At 45.1% G+C, this 15758-nt stretch overlaps 1 protein-coding gene across 1 annotated transcript in view; it reads right to left on the reverse strand.

Moving 5' to 3' along the window:
• Positions 1-15758, reverse strand: part of PSTPIP2 (proline-serine-threonine phosphatase interacting protein 2) — a 77706-nt gene that overhangs the window by 28696 nt on the left and 33252 nt on the right. Inside the window, exons 3-4 of the mRNA XM_062201603.1 lie at positions 8706-8783; positions 3255-3289 (exon numbers count right to left, since the gene is read on the reverse strand). Coding sequence (XP_062057587.1) covers positions 3255-3289; positions 8706-8783 — 113 coding nt within the window. The remainder of the gene's footprint in view (positions 1-3254; positions 3290-8705; positions 8784-15758) is intronic.

The following is a 15758-nucleotide window of genomic DNA, read 5'->3' on the forward strand; positions in this document are numbered from 1 at the left end:
CTCCCTCACTATGTAACTCTTTCAAAATAAATAAATAAATCCTAAAATTATGTATGTATTCTGACCCTAGCCCACAGATTCAGAACCATTGTCATGGCGCTGTACTATTTATTGCTATGAATAGGTGTGTGTGTGTATTGTACCTTAAGTTCAACATACATATAGAATAGGTGTATATATAGATCTATATATGGTAAATATATATGTGTATATATATATACATACATATATATATATATATATATATATATATATATATACGTTTACCTGCATTAAACTATCTGGCATATTCACCAATAACACTGAGAAAATTCTAGTATTTATTATCTTCTTTATAGCTAGTTGTTTCATTTGAATTTTTAAGATAAACACACATTATTTGATAATAATGAAAATAAAACTACTTTTGAGAAAAAAAAAAACTAACAGCATGTTTAAATATTTAGGAGACTCTATGCTTGAATTCCCTGGGGCCACCAAGTTTGGCCTTCCCATGCATGTAAGGGACAAGAGAACACCCATCCCTACCTTGAGAAATGTACTCACTCATGAGTTACAGAGGAAGCAAGACACCGTCTATGGAAAAGCTATGATGAATATTTATTTAGCTAACACTTACAAAAGCCTAGAGCCACTCAGCTAGCTGCAGGAACACTTGAAGCTCCTGTCACACTTACTCCGCCGTGCTGAACTCCTTAGCTTGGAAGCACCAGGTATTCTGAGGAGCAGAAAGCTACAGAGATAGTTGCTGAATAATGGGCCTGAGGAAAATCAGATCCAGACAGGACCCCTTGAAAGAGCAAAGTACCAAGGCCTCACCCTAAATTTCTCAACTCCTATTTGGCATCACATTAGGGTAATCAAAACTGAACAAACTCTGCTGGTTGAATTCCAAGTTAGATTTACAACCAAAGACCAGGGCTGGTGCTGTGGCGTAGCAGGTGAAGCCTCCACCTGCACTGCCGGCATCCTATATGGACACCAGTTCGGGTCCCGGCTGCTCCACTTCTGATCCAGCTCTCTGCTATGGCCTGGGAAAGCAGTAGAAGATGGCCCAAATCCTTGGGCCCCTGCACCCTCGTAGGAGACCCAGAGGAAGCTCTTGGCTCCTGGCTTCAGATTGATGCAGCTCCAGCCATTGTGGTCAATTGGGGAGTGAACCAATGGATAGACTTCTCTCTCTCCTCTCTCTCTACCTCTACCTCTACCTCTACCTCTACCTCTACCTCTACCTCCACCTCTACTTCTACTTCTCTGTAACTCTTTCAAATAAATAAATCTTAAAAAAAAAAAAAGACCATAATTCAGAAATAAAACTTGAGAAGAAAGACTGTTGAGGGCACCAAGACTTGTGTCTTCCACTTGACCTCCAAACAAGAGTCCAAGCCAATAATCAGCCACCCAAGAGCAGCAACGATGACCACAACAGGAAGGAGAGTGATGCAGGGAAGCAGAACTTTGCCTCTACAGAGCTGAGCCCCCACCATTTTGACCTTGGTGTTTCTGAAGGCTTGCCATTTCCTTTCTCTTTTTTTCAACCCTTGAATTTTTAAAAACATTTTATCTACTATGTTTGTTTTTTATTTGAAAGGCAGAGAGACAAGGAAAGACCTTTCATCATTTGGTTCACTCCCCCAAACATCTGCAACAGCCAGGACTGGGCCAGGCCAAACCGGGAGCCTGAAAACTCAATCTGCATCTCCCACATGAGTGGCAGGGAACCAAGTATTTGAGCCATCGCCTGCCACCTTCCAGGGTGCACATTAGCAGGGAGCTGGAATTGGAAGTGGAGCCAGGACTGGTACCCAGGTGGTCCAATATGGGACGCAGGCATCCCACGCAGCAACTTAACCACTACCCCAAACACCCTCTCTTTCTTTTCTGAATCAAACCTTACCACTCTCAAGAAGCATGACAAAATTAAGACACCCATTCAAAATTAAAAAGTACACCAAAACACACAAGAACCTCCTCCCATTGGAGTTTCTTCTCAAAGGGCTGAAGAAGGATGCAGAGGGAGCCCCATTATTTTAGGATAAGCATCCTGGCCTTCAGAAAAGAGAAAAATGAATAAGAATTCTTAAGGAAACAGTAGGATGTGGTTCTAAGAAAAAAGATCTCAAACTGCCTTAGGTAATCAGCCTGAAGATTATGAATTCCTTGCAAACTTCTTGTACTTAAGGTGCCTTAGAAACATCCAAGAAGAACCATGAGGTAGATACCAGGATGTAAGCTCGGTGCTCCAAGTGCTCTGCACTGAAGATACACATCCGTACGTCCTCTGAGCAAGGGCAGTAGCTGATGCCAGGGACAAGCATAAGGGCTGGGGCCACGTCCTGAGGACCTGCCACACCAAGGAGCTCGACAGAAAGGGACGAAGGAAGCGACAGCAGAGCAGCCGGAGAAGCAGGAAGACGCCAAGGGCATCAGAAAGGGTGAGAGGTTCAAGAAGGAAGGAGCGCTCGACAGTGCTGAATAGTCAAGGCAGATGAGGACCGAGAATACCCACAGGACCCAATGGCACAGAGGTCATCGGTGTCCTTGGAGAAAGCAGTTGCAAGTGAGTGGTACAGCCACAAGCCAGATCAGGAGGGGAGAAAACCAAGAGTGTTTCCTTTGATGCTTGTTGTAACTAGGATTTCTCCTGGACAAAAATGTCTGGCACTTTGGGAGAGATGGCAAGACCCTCACTACACTGTCCCTGTGTCTGAAGTCCTGAGGAGATGGTTCTGGGAGGAGGAAACCAGCGCCGGCCTAAGAACACACAAAGGGTGAGGCTGGTAGCAAGCCTGGCTGAGGGAGGTGGACTGGGGTTGGGCGTTCGAGTGACTGGGTCTGAGTTAGAACTAAACAGTACAGACAATCCTTGGAGATGGTCATTCTCACCACGGTCCCTGGATCAATGTCAGCATCACTTGGGAACTTGCAAGGCATGGGAAATCTCAGTCACGCCCCACTTGACTTCCTAATCAGCAACTCAGGGCCTGGGTCCAGGAGTCTGTGTTAACAACAGGCTCTCCAGTGATTGTGGTGCTCACCCCAGCATGAGATGCGCTGCTCTACATCACACGCACACCGCAATGTGCAGGAGTAGAGGGTTCTCCAGCTCATTTCAACCCTGAGAGTGTTTCTCACCTTAGGAGTTGCTCTTTCTTTCACCCATTATGAAATTGCTGTGCCAATTAAAATGCACTTTGGAGGACAGACACAAAGCTTGCCAAGAGTAACAAATACTTAAAAAAAAAATCACTTACGCTGCTTGAAGACTTCCAGGGCCCGCTTCAGGGTGCTAAAACACAAGCACAGATTTGATTTCAGCTCTGGAAAGTGCACAATTTTATTATAATGCCTTTACATGCTTTTCTCCATCTGCATCTTATCTTAAACAGAGAAAACTGTAAAGTAATCACAAAGCTATTAAAACTATGGGAAGACTAGGACTTCTTCAGGGGAGTTTCCTCAATTTCAGGCAATTCTAAGCAACTGTTCACTGCGCACTGGGGTAGGCCAAAGCGCCACCACTCTTTGTGCTTCCTTTTCCCCATGATAACACATGTAATAGTTATGGGCCTTTATCGTAGGATATCAGTCATTCTTTAAAGTACAGCAACCAGGGGCCAGCGCTGTGACACAGTGGGTTAACGCCCTGGCCTGAAGCGCCGGCATCCTATGTGGGCACCAGTTCAAGACCCGGCTGCTCCGCTTCCCATCCAGCTCTCTGCTATGGCCTGGGAAAGCAGTAGAAGATGGCCCAAGTCCTTGGGTCCCTGCACCCATGTGGGAGACCTGGAAGAAGCTCCTGGCTCCTGGCTTCGGATTTGCGCAGCTCTGGCCATTGCGGCCAGTTGGGGAGTGAACCATCAGATGGAAGACCTCTTTCTCTCTCTCTCTGCCTTTCCTCTCTCTCTCTGTGTGTGTAACTCTGATTTTCAAATAAATAAATCAATCTTAAAAAATTATATGGTTTTATTATCCAACAGTTTGGGTCCATCTTATTTTTTAAAATCCCTAAAATTAATACCATTTCTTTATATAAACATTATATACACCCAGATTTGCCATATTCTTTGCTCACTATTCTTTCTTGCACTACAAACGTTTTGGCCTATATTGTTTTCTTTCTTCCTTAAAGTATACCCTTTAGATATTTCTTGGCTGAAGTCCTGCTCATAGTTAACTCTATTTTTGTTTGCCTAAAAATATCTTTATTTTTTCTTCTTTCCTGAAAAAAATTTCTCTGGTTATGTAATTCCAAGTTGATAGTTACTTCCTCTATGTGATTTGAAGATATAATTCCACAATCCCTCTGGTTTCCTTGTTGCTGTTGAAAAACCAGTTGTCACTCTAATAAACACTCCTTGTCATTCTTTCTGTATTCCTTTAGGGCTTTTTCATTATCCTGGATCCTACTTGGCTTGACTATTCTTATGTAGTTGGGAATTTCTAATTTATCAATCTTGGAATTTGTTTTGCCTCCTAAACCTGAGTATTTATGGCTCCCATCAATTCTATAAAATCCTCGACCTCTGTTGCTCCCTAAATTTCTTCACATTCTCCCTATTATCCCTCATGATTAGATGTGCATTAGATCTCTCATTCTATTCTCCATGTCTCGTAATTTTTCTTTATTCTGAATCTCTATTCTTTTTCTCTGATGAATTCTGATTTCCTTTTTATAACCTTTTTTAAGTCAACAAATTAAAATGATGCATGTTTATTGTGTAAAGTGTTTTAAAATAGGCAATAGTGTAAAATGGCTTGATAGAGCAGATTAACTTATGTATTACCTTGCTTATCATTTTTTATAGTCAGACCACTTAAAATCTACTCTCTCAGCACGTTTCAAGAATCCAATATAATGGGGCTGGTGCTGTGGTGTAGCAGGTAAAGCCTCCACCTGCAGTGCCCACATCCCATAAGGGCACTAGTTTGATTCCTGCTCTACTTCCAATCCAGCTCTCTGCTATGCTATGGCCTGGCAAAGCAGTAGAAGATGGCCCAAATCCCTGGGCCCCTGCACCCTCGTGGGAGACCCAGAGGAAACTCCTGGCTCCTGGCTTCAAATCAGCCCAGCTCCAGCCATTGCAGCCATCTGGGGGGTGAGCAAGCAGGAAGACCTCTCTCTCTCTCTCTCTCTCTCTCTCCCTCTCTTTCTCTCTCCCCCTCTGCCTCTCTATGACTCTGTCTTTCAAATAAACAAATTGGGTCTTTAAAAAAAGGAATCCAGTATGTTGTTATTAACTGTAGCAACCATGTTGCACTCATACTCAGAACTTGAACTTGTTCGTCCTAATGAAATTTTCTAAGCATTGACTAACTTCTCCTTCATGCCAGCCCCTGGTGACTTCTTCATTTCTGTTTTTCTAATTCCCTAATTATGTTCCATGTGTTGCTTAATGCCTGTACTGACTTTTTAATTTTAAGTATGCTATATTTCTTTGTATAAGTTCTGGTTCTCCTGCAAAATTCTTGGACACTTCCAAAAGTCACTGGCTCATGCTTTAACTTCACTTTTATTTTCTTGAATCAAATTACATATACTTGCTTTTTGAACCTGTTAATTCTAGTATCCAAAATCTTTGCATGTCTATTTCTGCTATTATTACTTCTGCTAACTCTTATTGTGGTAACGTGTGTGTGTGTGTGTGCATTATAAGTTCACTGTGTTTCTGTAGAAAGGATCTGTGTTCACAGCTGCCACATAAGTAGAGACCTTACCTCCCAGGCCACTTTAAAGTGTTCACTTAGGATTGGTCGGACCACTACACTGCAATTTGGCAATCTGGAGTTCCAGTCTGCAGGCAGTCTGGCTTGTGATTACAGATGCCTTCCCATTCATCCACAGTCACCTAAATAGCCTCTCACATCAGCCTTGGAAACACAGTTCCAGTTCTCCAACCCTGTGGCTTTTTCCTGTTGGAGGCACACACTTAGAAGAAAACTGCCTGGCTTTACCAAGGAGCACAAGGGAACGGTGTTAAATTCGCTCTGTGTTCTAAGTCAAATGTCAAATGTGTAAGAAGATAAGAAATACCATTTCTGAGCTAAATATCATCCCCAGGACGTGGTGGAGAGAGTATGGCTATGGAAAATCACATCTCCACAAGAGTTTTTGAATAGATTTCCAAATATCTTATATTTAATTTTTAAATCAAGTTTTTTGGTCAACTGACCCACTAATCTTCTATAAAATGGTCTAAACCCTTTTTGAACAACAGTAAAACTTATCTAAGTTAAATCAGTTTTGATCTTTGAATATACAAATATCTTACATTAAAAAAAAACAAAAAGGAAAAAGACAACAATCCTTAAAATCTAAAACTAACTTCAGAAAATATATTATTAGTAAAAATATTGATTGTTTTTTAAACATGTTAATATGCATTGTCATATAAAGCAAATAATTATGATAATATTGTCAGATTTTCGGTATAAGAGTAAAGAAATAAGAACATAAAATTAAGGTTAGATAGAACCCTATGCAGTTAAATTATCAATATGAACTCACACTTTTAAAATCTGACCCCTGGGCCGGCGCAGCGGCTCAATAGGCTAATCCTCCGCCTTGCGGCGCCACACTGGGTTCTGTCGGGGCACCAGATTCTGTCCTGGTTGCCCCTCTTCCAGGCCAGCTCTCTGCTGTAGCCTGGGAGTGCAGTGGAGGATGGCCCAAGTGCTTGGGCCCTGCACCCCATGGGAGACCAGGAGAAGCACCTGGCTCCTGCCTTCAGATCAGCGCGGTGCGCCGGCCATTGGAGGGTGAACCAACGGCAAAGGAAGACCTTTCTCTCTGTCTCTCTCTCTCACTGTCCACTCTGCCTGTCAAAAATTAAAAATAAATAAATAAATAAATAAATAAACAAATAATAAATCTGACCCCTGAAAGGACCTAGAAACATTGACACCTCCATGACAATAACCAGCACTGGAATGGAGTTTAGTCCTGAAATACAATTAATCACTGAAACAGATGTTACTTGGAGAAATAGCTGATTTCAGGTCTACATGTAAAGCATTTAACTTGTTAATAACTGAAAACCTAGGTGACAGCGTGAAAATCACAACATCCATGTGACTAAGTAAAGAACTGTAAAATCCTGGGGATGGGGATGGGTATGCAGCTGTGCATTATGCTTGTCTTTTTACTTTTATGTGTGTTTTTTAAATAGGCACTTAAGGGGCCAGCGATGTGGCCTAGCAGGTAAAAGCCGCTGCCTGCAGTGCTGACATCTCATATGGGCGCCAGTTCGAGACCCAGCTGCTCCACTTCCAGTCCAGCTCTCTGCTATGGCCTGGGAAAGCAGTGGAAGATGGCCCAGGTCCTTGAGCCCCTGCACCCACATGAGAGACCTAGAAGAAGTTCCTGTCTCCAGCTTCAGATGGGTATAGCTCCAGCCATTGCGGCCATCTGGGGAGTGAACCAACAGATGGAAGACACCTCTCTCTCTCTCTCTTTCTGCCTCTGCCGCCTTTCAAATAAACAAATAAATATTTTTAAAAATAGCACTTAAAATCATAAAAATAAAGTACAATTTATCAATGAATTAAAAAAAAACCTCTCCTTGTACTAATGTCCTACATCTGAGAGTATAACAAGTTTTTTTAGGCTTACGAAACCATTAATATTTGACATATCTCTCAATATCTTCCTCCTTCTCAATAGTCCAATTCTGGGATGAGTGTGCGTGTGTGCATGTGTGTGTGTGTTGTCATGCATGTGTGCATGGACGTGTGTGTGTGTGTGTTTAGGTTCACAGTTCCATATTTCTTTCTCTCTCTTTCTTCCTTCCTTTCTTCCTTCCTTCCTTTCTTTCTTCCTTTCTTTCTTCCTTTTTTATAGAAAGCTATGTGTGTGTTTTACAAGCACGAGAAGAGGAAGGGCAATGTCCCATCTGCCCTCATCAGGACCCCTGAGGCGGAGGGGACCCCCGGTGCACCCCTGCAGGTATATGCAATGCAGCCAGAGCAGTGACCAGGTATGTCATGTGATCACACCTGCAGAGAGAGGCCTGACCTGTTCTCCCAAGCCTTCCTCAACAGGCTCAGGTTGGGGAAGAAATCTAGAGATTTCCATATGAGTAGGACCAGCTACATAATCTGTGAGGCACACCACAAAATGGAAATGTGGGATCCCTTGTTTATAAATTATTAAGAATCTCTGAATGGTGACCACAGAGCATTAGACCAATTACGAAGCCCTTCTGAGTGTAGGTTCCGTATAATGGCCAGGAAGCCAGCCCTATATATATGAGGGAGTGTGGTGCTAAAGCAGGCATTGTGCCCTGCTCATCTCTGTACCCTCAGAGTAGTCAATGAATGACTGAAGAATAAATCATTTTGGCAATTTAGGTGCTGAGAACTACAAAATGGTGCAAAGACACTCTCATAAGTATCACAAACCATAAATATGCACATGCATAATCTCACATATTTTCTAATTATTTTATTTAAAATATTATTTTAAAATATATAATGGTAAGTCCTTTTATTAAATTTCCAGTATAAAATTATACATAATACAATCCTACCAATGAAAACAAATACCCATAAAAGACTTTGAGCACAATTTTAAAAAATCTTAATGATGATTTGTGCCTGCATTGTCCCTTCCAGCCTCTCTCCTGCTAGTCTCAATCTTTCTCCACTGTGAACACACTTGAACCTACTGGCAACTCTGCAGAAGCAGAAAGAAGCATGGTACCTACTGGATCTCAGACTGGCCACACGGCTTCTTCCTGGAGAGGTTGAGCAGGTCTTTGCCATACTTCTCCTCGATCGCTGCCCTGGGGGACAGAAGAGAAAGTCATGGGGATGTCTTAGAGCTGACTCCTAGCCATGGAATGCCTATTGCACGCCACTGCCCTTGAAGGCAAAACTGCATCTTTGTCAGTACAAGCTTGGATATAGCTCCATTCTCTAAAATGCAAAACAGGGACCAGAAACTCTATGGAACAGGGACTAGAAAGACCAGGGGCCTTCCTCCCCAGCGTGGTCTTCTCTAGCTAGAAGTCCCTAGCATGGATACCATAGCAAAACTGAGCATTTTTAAACAGTGAATTAAGAGTTATTTCTATTAAAAACTATACCCCAGAGGTCCCCATTTCTTCCATCCTCTCGAAGAGGGCCCTGTTACCACTGCTACAGTTCCTCATTCACAGTCAACTCAAATATACAACGCAACGATAGCAAAGAAGGGGGATTTCAGAGCAGGCCATCTGTAGTTGGCATGTCTTCACTTCTGTGAAGGAGTTATTCTTAACTCCTTCTGGGGCCAATCTTGTGTCACAGCGGGTTAAGCTGCTGTCTGTGCTGTTGGCATGCCCAGGAGAGCAACCCAGGATGGCCCAAGTGTCTGGGACTCTGCCACCAGACAGAGTTGAACCCCGAAAGTCCCCCTTCATGCTCTCCTCCCACCCCACCTCTCTGCAGGTAGCCACAGCATAAGCTGAATCTTCCCAGGTGTTTTTCTTCGCATTTCCACACTTGTACTCATATTGCACTAATCACTTATACATACCTTTAGCTGTTTATACAATCGGGACCATTGTATTATTTGTTGGTCTTCTTTTCACCTGGTAAGGCGGCATCTGGCACTTGCCTTATCAGTACACACAACTCCATCATGTTCATAACATAGTAGTGCAGAATTCTCACCTCATTTATTTCCAGGTTTTCCCCTCCACCAGAAGAAAAGCTAAATGAACACTTTCGGCATGCCTCTGAGTGCTTGTCTAAGAGTTCTGAGAAAGTGGAATTACTGTATCAGAGGCAAGCGCATTTTAAGTTTTGAAAAGTCATGCCAAGTTGCCCTCTGAACAAAGCTTTCTCAATTTGCACTTCCACCAAAAGTATATAAGAGCTCCAGTTCCCAGGAGCCCTCACCCACAAAATAGATATTACTCTTTTTTATGCTACCACCCTGGGGAAGGCATAAGAAAGAGCTCTCATTTCACTTTGCATTTCCAAGATTTCTACTGTGATTGTACGTTATTTTATACATTTATTGGGCTTTTCTTAATTCTTCTGCTGTAAGTTACGTGCAATTTTTTAACTGAAGTTTTCTTAAGATTTATTTATTTATTTATTTGAAAGTCATACTGAGAGAGAGAGAGAGAAGCAGAGAGAACGATCCTCTCAAATGGCCTCAACAGCTAGAGCTGGGCAGATTGAAGCCAGGAGCCAGGAGCTTCCTCTGGGTCCCCCACATGAGTGCAGGGACCCAAGCACTTGGGCCATCCTTCACTGCCTTCCCAGGTCCATTAACAGGGAGCTGTATCGCAAGTGGAGCAGCCAGGCCTCAAATCGGTGCCCAAATTACCAGCACTGCAGGCAACGGCTTTACCTATGCCACAGCGTCAGCCCCAGAAGTTCTTTTTAAAAATGAGTTATTTTATTTATTTGAAAGGCTGAGTGACAGAGGGAGAGGGAGAGACAGAGAGAGAAAGAGATTTTTGCATCTGCTGGTTCATACCCCAAATGACCAAAACAGGCAGGGCTAGGCCAGGCTGAAGCCAGGAGCCTGGAATTGCATCCTGGTCTCCCACATGGGTAGCAGAGGCCCTGGTACTTGGACCTTCTTCTACCAACTTCCCAGGTGCATTAGCAGGAAGCTGGCTTGGAAACAGGGTAGCCAGAACTCAAACTCATGGGATGCATGTGGCATGGGGTGGCTTAACTTACTGCACCATGATGCTGGTCCCTCCAAGTTCTTTATGTACTCTGAATATAATATTTAGTCTTACACATGTTACAAAGTCTCTCACAGTCGTTCACTTGCCTTTTTCAAATACTGACTTTATTTTATTAAAATAATACACATTCATTATGTATAAAGATAATAAACAAAAAGTACAGAGAGGGAAGTAGCAAAGCATCCAAATTCCACCAACAAATTAGTACAAACATTTGGTGATGATTTTAATGGACGTTTCTTTTTAAAATTATTTATTTATTTATTTGTTTATTTATCTGAGAAGTATAAAGACTGTGATAGAGACAGACAGATCTCCTAACCACTGATTCATTTCCTATATAACCAAAACAGCTGGGGTTGGGCCAGGTGGAAGCCAGGAGTCAGGAATTCAGCCAGGTCTCCCATGTGGGTGGCAGGGATCCAACTACCTGAGCCACTATGTGCTACCTCCCATGAAATGCATTAGAGCAAGACGCTGGAATTGTAAGCAAAGCCAGAACTCCAGCCCAGGCAGTCCCATATGGGATGTGGCTGTCCCAGTCGCATCCAATCACTAGGACAATTGCCTGTCCCTGGGATAGATAGTTCTTTATGCAGGTATGCAGATAGGATGGATAAAAAGATACAACCAATAACTTTAAAAGAATTAGACCATAAAACCACACGCTTTTTGAAAATGGAGAATTAAATCTGATTTTATTTGACTTTCCCAGAAGACAAGGAAGCTAAAGGGGGCTTGCACTGTGGCGTAGTGGGCAAAGCCACTGCCTGTAGCGCTGGCATCCCATATGGGTGCTGGTTCAAGACCCAACTGCGGCTGGCGCCGCGGCTCAATAGGCTAATCCTCCGCCTTGCGGCGCCGGCACACTGGGTTCTAATCCTGGTCGGGGCGCCGGATTCTATCCCGGTTGCCCCTCTTCCAGGCCAGCTCTCTGCTATGGCCCGGGAAGGCAGTGGAGGATGGCCCAAGTGCTTGGGCCCTGCACCGCATGGGAGACCAGGAGAAGCACCTGGCTCCTGCCTTCAAATCAGCACGGTGTGCCGGCCGCAGCGTGCTGGCCGCAGCGGCCATTGAAGGGTGAACCAATGGCAAAAAGGAAGACCTTTCTCTCTGTTTCTCTCTCACTGTCCACTCTGCCTGTCAAAAATAATAATAATAATAATAATAAAAATTTAAAAAAGACCCAACTGCTTCACTTCCGATCCAGCTCTCTGCTCTGGCCTGGGAAAGCAGTAGAGAATGGCCCAAGTCCTTGATCCCAGAAGAAGCTTCCGGGTCCTGGCTTTGGATTGGCGTAGCTCCAGCCATTGCGGCTATCTGGGGAATGAACCAGCGGATGGAAGATCTCTCTCTGTGTCTCTACCTCTCTCTGTCTCTCCTTTCTCTGTGTAATTCTGACTTTCAAGTAAATAAATAAATCTTTTTTAAAAAAGAAAAAGAAAGCTAAAGAAAATCTGAAGGGATCAGTGCATTTTACATTTTTTTTTTCTATAGGACAAATTGTTTCCTAAAAGAGTCTCCTACATTAAAAAATAAATAAATAAATAAAAGATGCTTATGAAGGGTGAGTGTTTGGTGCATACTGGAGAGCCTGGGTTCAAGTCTCTGCTCCTTCTGAACCATTTTCCTGCTAATGCACACTCTGGGAGGCAGCAGAAGATAGATAGCTCAAGTGCTTGGGTCCCTACCACCCATTAGAAGACCTGGATGGAGTTCTGGGCTCCTGGCTTTGACCTGGCCCAGCAGGCATTTGGGATGTGAACCAGACCTCTGTCTGCTCTTTGTCTCTGTCTCTCTGCCTTTCAAGTAAATTTAAAAATTTACATGTATGAAAATAATTAGTGGTCTGTGCTGTGGCGCAGCAGGTAAAGCCACTGCCTGCAGTGCCGGCATCCCATATGGGCGCTGGTTCAAAGCCCAGGTGCTCCACTTCCGATCCAGCTCTCAGCTGTTGCCTGGGAAAGCAGTGGAAGATGGCCCAAGTCCTTGGTCCCCTTATCCATGTGGGAAACCCAGAGGAAGCTCCTGGCTCCTGGCTTCAGATCAATGCAGCTCTGGCCATTGTGGCCATCTGGGGAGTGAACCAGCAGATGGAAGACCTTTCTCTCTCTCTCTCTCTTTCTCTCCTTCCCTCCCTCCCTCCCTCCCTCTGCCTCTCTGTAACTCTGTCTTTCAAATAAATAAATAAATCTTGGCACACCGGGTTCTAGTGCCAGTTGGGGCGCTGGATTCTATCCCAGTTGCCCCTCTTCCAGGCCAGCTCTCTGCTATGGCCCGGGAAGGCAGTGGAGGATGGCCCAAGTGCTTGGGCCCTGCACCCGCATGGGAGACCAGGAGAAGCACCTGGCTCCTGGCTTCGGATCAGCACGATGAGCCAGCTGCAGCGGCCATTGGAGGGTGAACCAACGGCAAAAAGGAAGACCTTTCTCTCTGTCTCTCTCTCTCACTATCCACTCTGCCTGTCAAAAAATAAATAAATAAATAAATCTTTAAAAAAAAAAAAAAAGAAAGAAAGAAGAACAAATTAAGAGGATGCAGACACTAAAAGTTCTTCCCCCGTCCTTCCTTGGCAAGGTGCACTTTTGTGTGGCTGTGTGTCACTTAGCTCCATAATGCTGCTGGCCCTGTGGGCAGCCCTGTCTATTTGCTCCGGAACCATGCAAGTGAGTGCTCCTTTGTGTCTTTCTGATTCTGTTAGCATGCTCAGAACTACAGATTGAGCAAGAATCCTGTTCAGTTATGGAGAGATTTCTAGCAGACACAATGGCATGCTCTTGGAAAAAGGAAGGCACTTTCACAGAAGTGAAACTACACCCTCATCCTCCTGAAGGCAGGAGAAGAAGGAAGGAGATCAGGAGGGCGTTTGCACTGCTGGGGAGCAGTGGGTGCTAGGGCCGCAGCCAATGAAGAAATCGCTGGGACTAGGACTTCCCAGAAATCACCCTTGAATACAGGGAGAGTTTACCTAGGCCATCCTCCTGCCACCCATTCAAATTTCCCCTCTCATGTGCTCATCAATGTGTCATTCACTGGACATCTGTGATCTGCCAGGCATCATATTCAGCGCTAAGAACACAGAGAAGACCGTGATATGAGAGCTGCCCGGTGGAGCTCAGAAGCTGGGAAGGGAGACAGATGGAAACCAAGCCTTCAGCTTCCTGCCATGTACCAGGGCCACAGCAAGTGGACAGAACAGGCTGGGAAACACGGATGGGGTACCACTCCTCTGAGTGCTCAGCTGGCCACACTTCCCTCATCAACCCCTCCTTGAAAACGCCTGGTCCCTTTGACCTCTCCCCTAGACTAGGAATAATCTCTGAGCCATTTCCCCTCCAACAACCCTGTCAAATATCACCAGATATGGCCCTTCCCACCAGGCTCGAGAGCTGCCTTAGGATGGTCCTAAGTCCAGGGCCCGGGCAGCCCACAAATCAGAACCAGCACAGAAGACGAAATGCTTTCACCATAACTCCTGCTGTCTTGCTCATTTTTAATGTATGTGCCAATCAAATCTTCAAATGAATGATACGTTCTTTGTTGGAGCAGAGGGAATCTTTTTTTTTTTAAGACATTTATGGGGCTGGCACTGTGGCATAGAGGGTAAAGACGCCACCTGCAGCACCATCATCTCATGTAAGCACTGCTTCGAGTCCTGGCTGCTCTATTTCCAATCCAGCTCTCTGCTATGGCCTGGGAAAGCAGTAGAAGATGGCCCAAGTGCTTGGGCTCCTGCACCTACATGGGAGACCCAGAAGAAGCTCCTGGCTCCTGGCTTCAGATTTGCTCAGCTTCAGCTGTTGTGGCCATCTGGGGAGTGAACCACCAAATGGAAGACACCTTTCTCTCTTGCTCCCTCCCTCCTTCCCTCTGCCTCTCTGTAACTCTGTCTCTCAAATAAATAAATATCTCAACCCCTAATTTCTCAGAATAAGACCTTCTTTGGAAATAAGGTCCCTGCTATTGTAACTGAATTAAAATGAGTGTACTGGAGTGTTGGAGCTCTGAATCCAATGTGACTGATATCTTTATAAAAAGACAATGTGGGGCCGGCGCCATGGCTCACTAGGTTAATGCTCTGCCTGCGGCGCTGGCATCCCATATGGGCTCCGGGTTCTAGTCCCGGTCGCTCCTCTTCCACTCCAGCTCTCTGCTGTGGCCCAGGAAGGCAGTGGAGAATGGCCCAAGTGCTTAAGCCCTGTACCCGCATGGGAGACCAGGATAAGCACCTGGCTCCTGGCTTCGGACCAGCGTAGTTCCAGCTGTGGCAGCCATTTGGGGGGTGAACCAACGCAGGTGCAGGGGCCCAACGACCTGGGCCATCTTCTGCTGCTTTTCCAGACCATAGCAGAGAGTTGGCTTAGAAGTGGAGCAGCCAGGACTCAAACTGGACCCATTTGGGATGCCAGCACTGCAGGCAGCAGCTTTACCAGCTACACCACAGCACCGGCCCCAGGCTCCTGACTTTGAAGAATGAACCAGAAAATGAAAGATTTTTCTCTCTCTCTCTCTCTCTCCCCTTCTCTGTAATTCTACCTTTCAAATAAATAAAAAATAAATTATAAAAGGAAGACAGGGGCCAGCGCCATGGCTTAACAGGCTAATCCTCCACCTTGCAGTGCCGGCACACCGGGTTCTAGTCCTGGTCGGGGCGCCGGATTCTGTCCCGGTTGCTCCTTTTCCAGGCCAGCTCTCTGCTATGGCCCGGGAAGGCAGTGGAGGATGGCCCAAGTGCTTGGGCCCTGCACCCGCATGGGAGACCAGGAGAAGCACCTGGCTCCTGGCTTCGGATCAGCGTGGTGCGCCGGCCGCAGCGGTCATTGTAGGGTGAACCAGCGGCAAAAAGGAAGACCTTTCTCTCTGTCTCTCTGTCTCACTATCCACTTTGCCTGTCAAAAAAAAAAAAAAAAAAAAAGGAAGACAGGAAGCACATTTCCTCTAGAGCCTCAATGGGAACATGACCTGGCCACGTCTTTCCTGTGGCTCTGTCACCCTCCTACCACTTGGGCCATGCTCATCCCCACCTCCAATATCACTGCCCCCCCCCCCAGACATCCGGACACACTG

This window comes from Lepus europaeus, chromosome 9 (assembly GCF_033115175.1).
Source record: "Lepus europaeus isolate LE1 chromosome 9, mLepTim1.pri, whole genome shotgun sequence".
Lineage (NCBI taxonomy): Eukaryota > Metazoa > Chordata > Mammalia > Lagomorpha > Leporidae > Lepus > Lepus europaeus.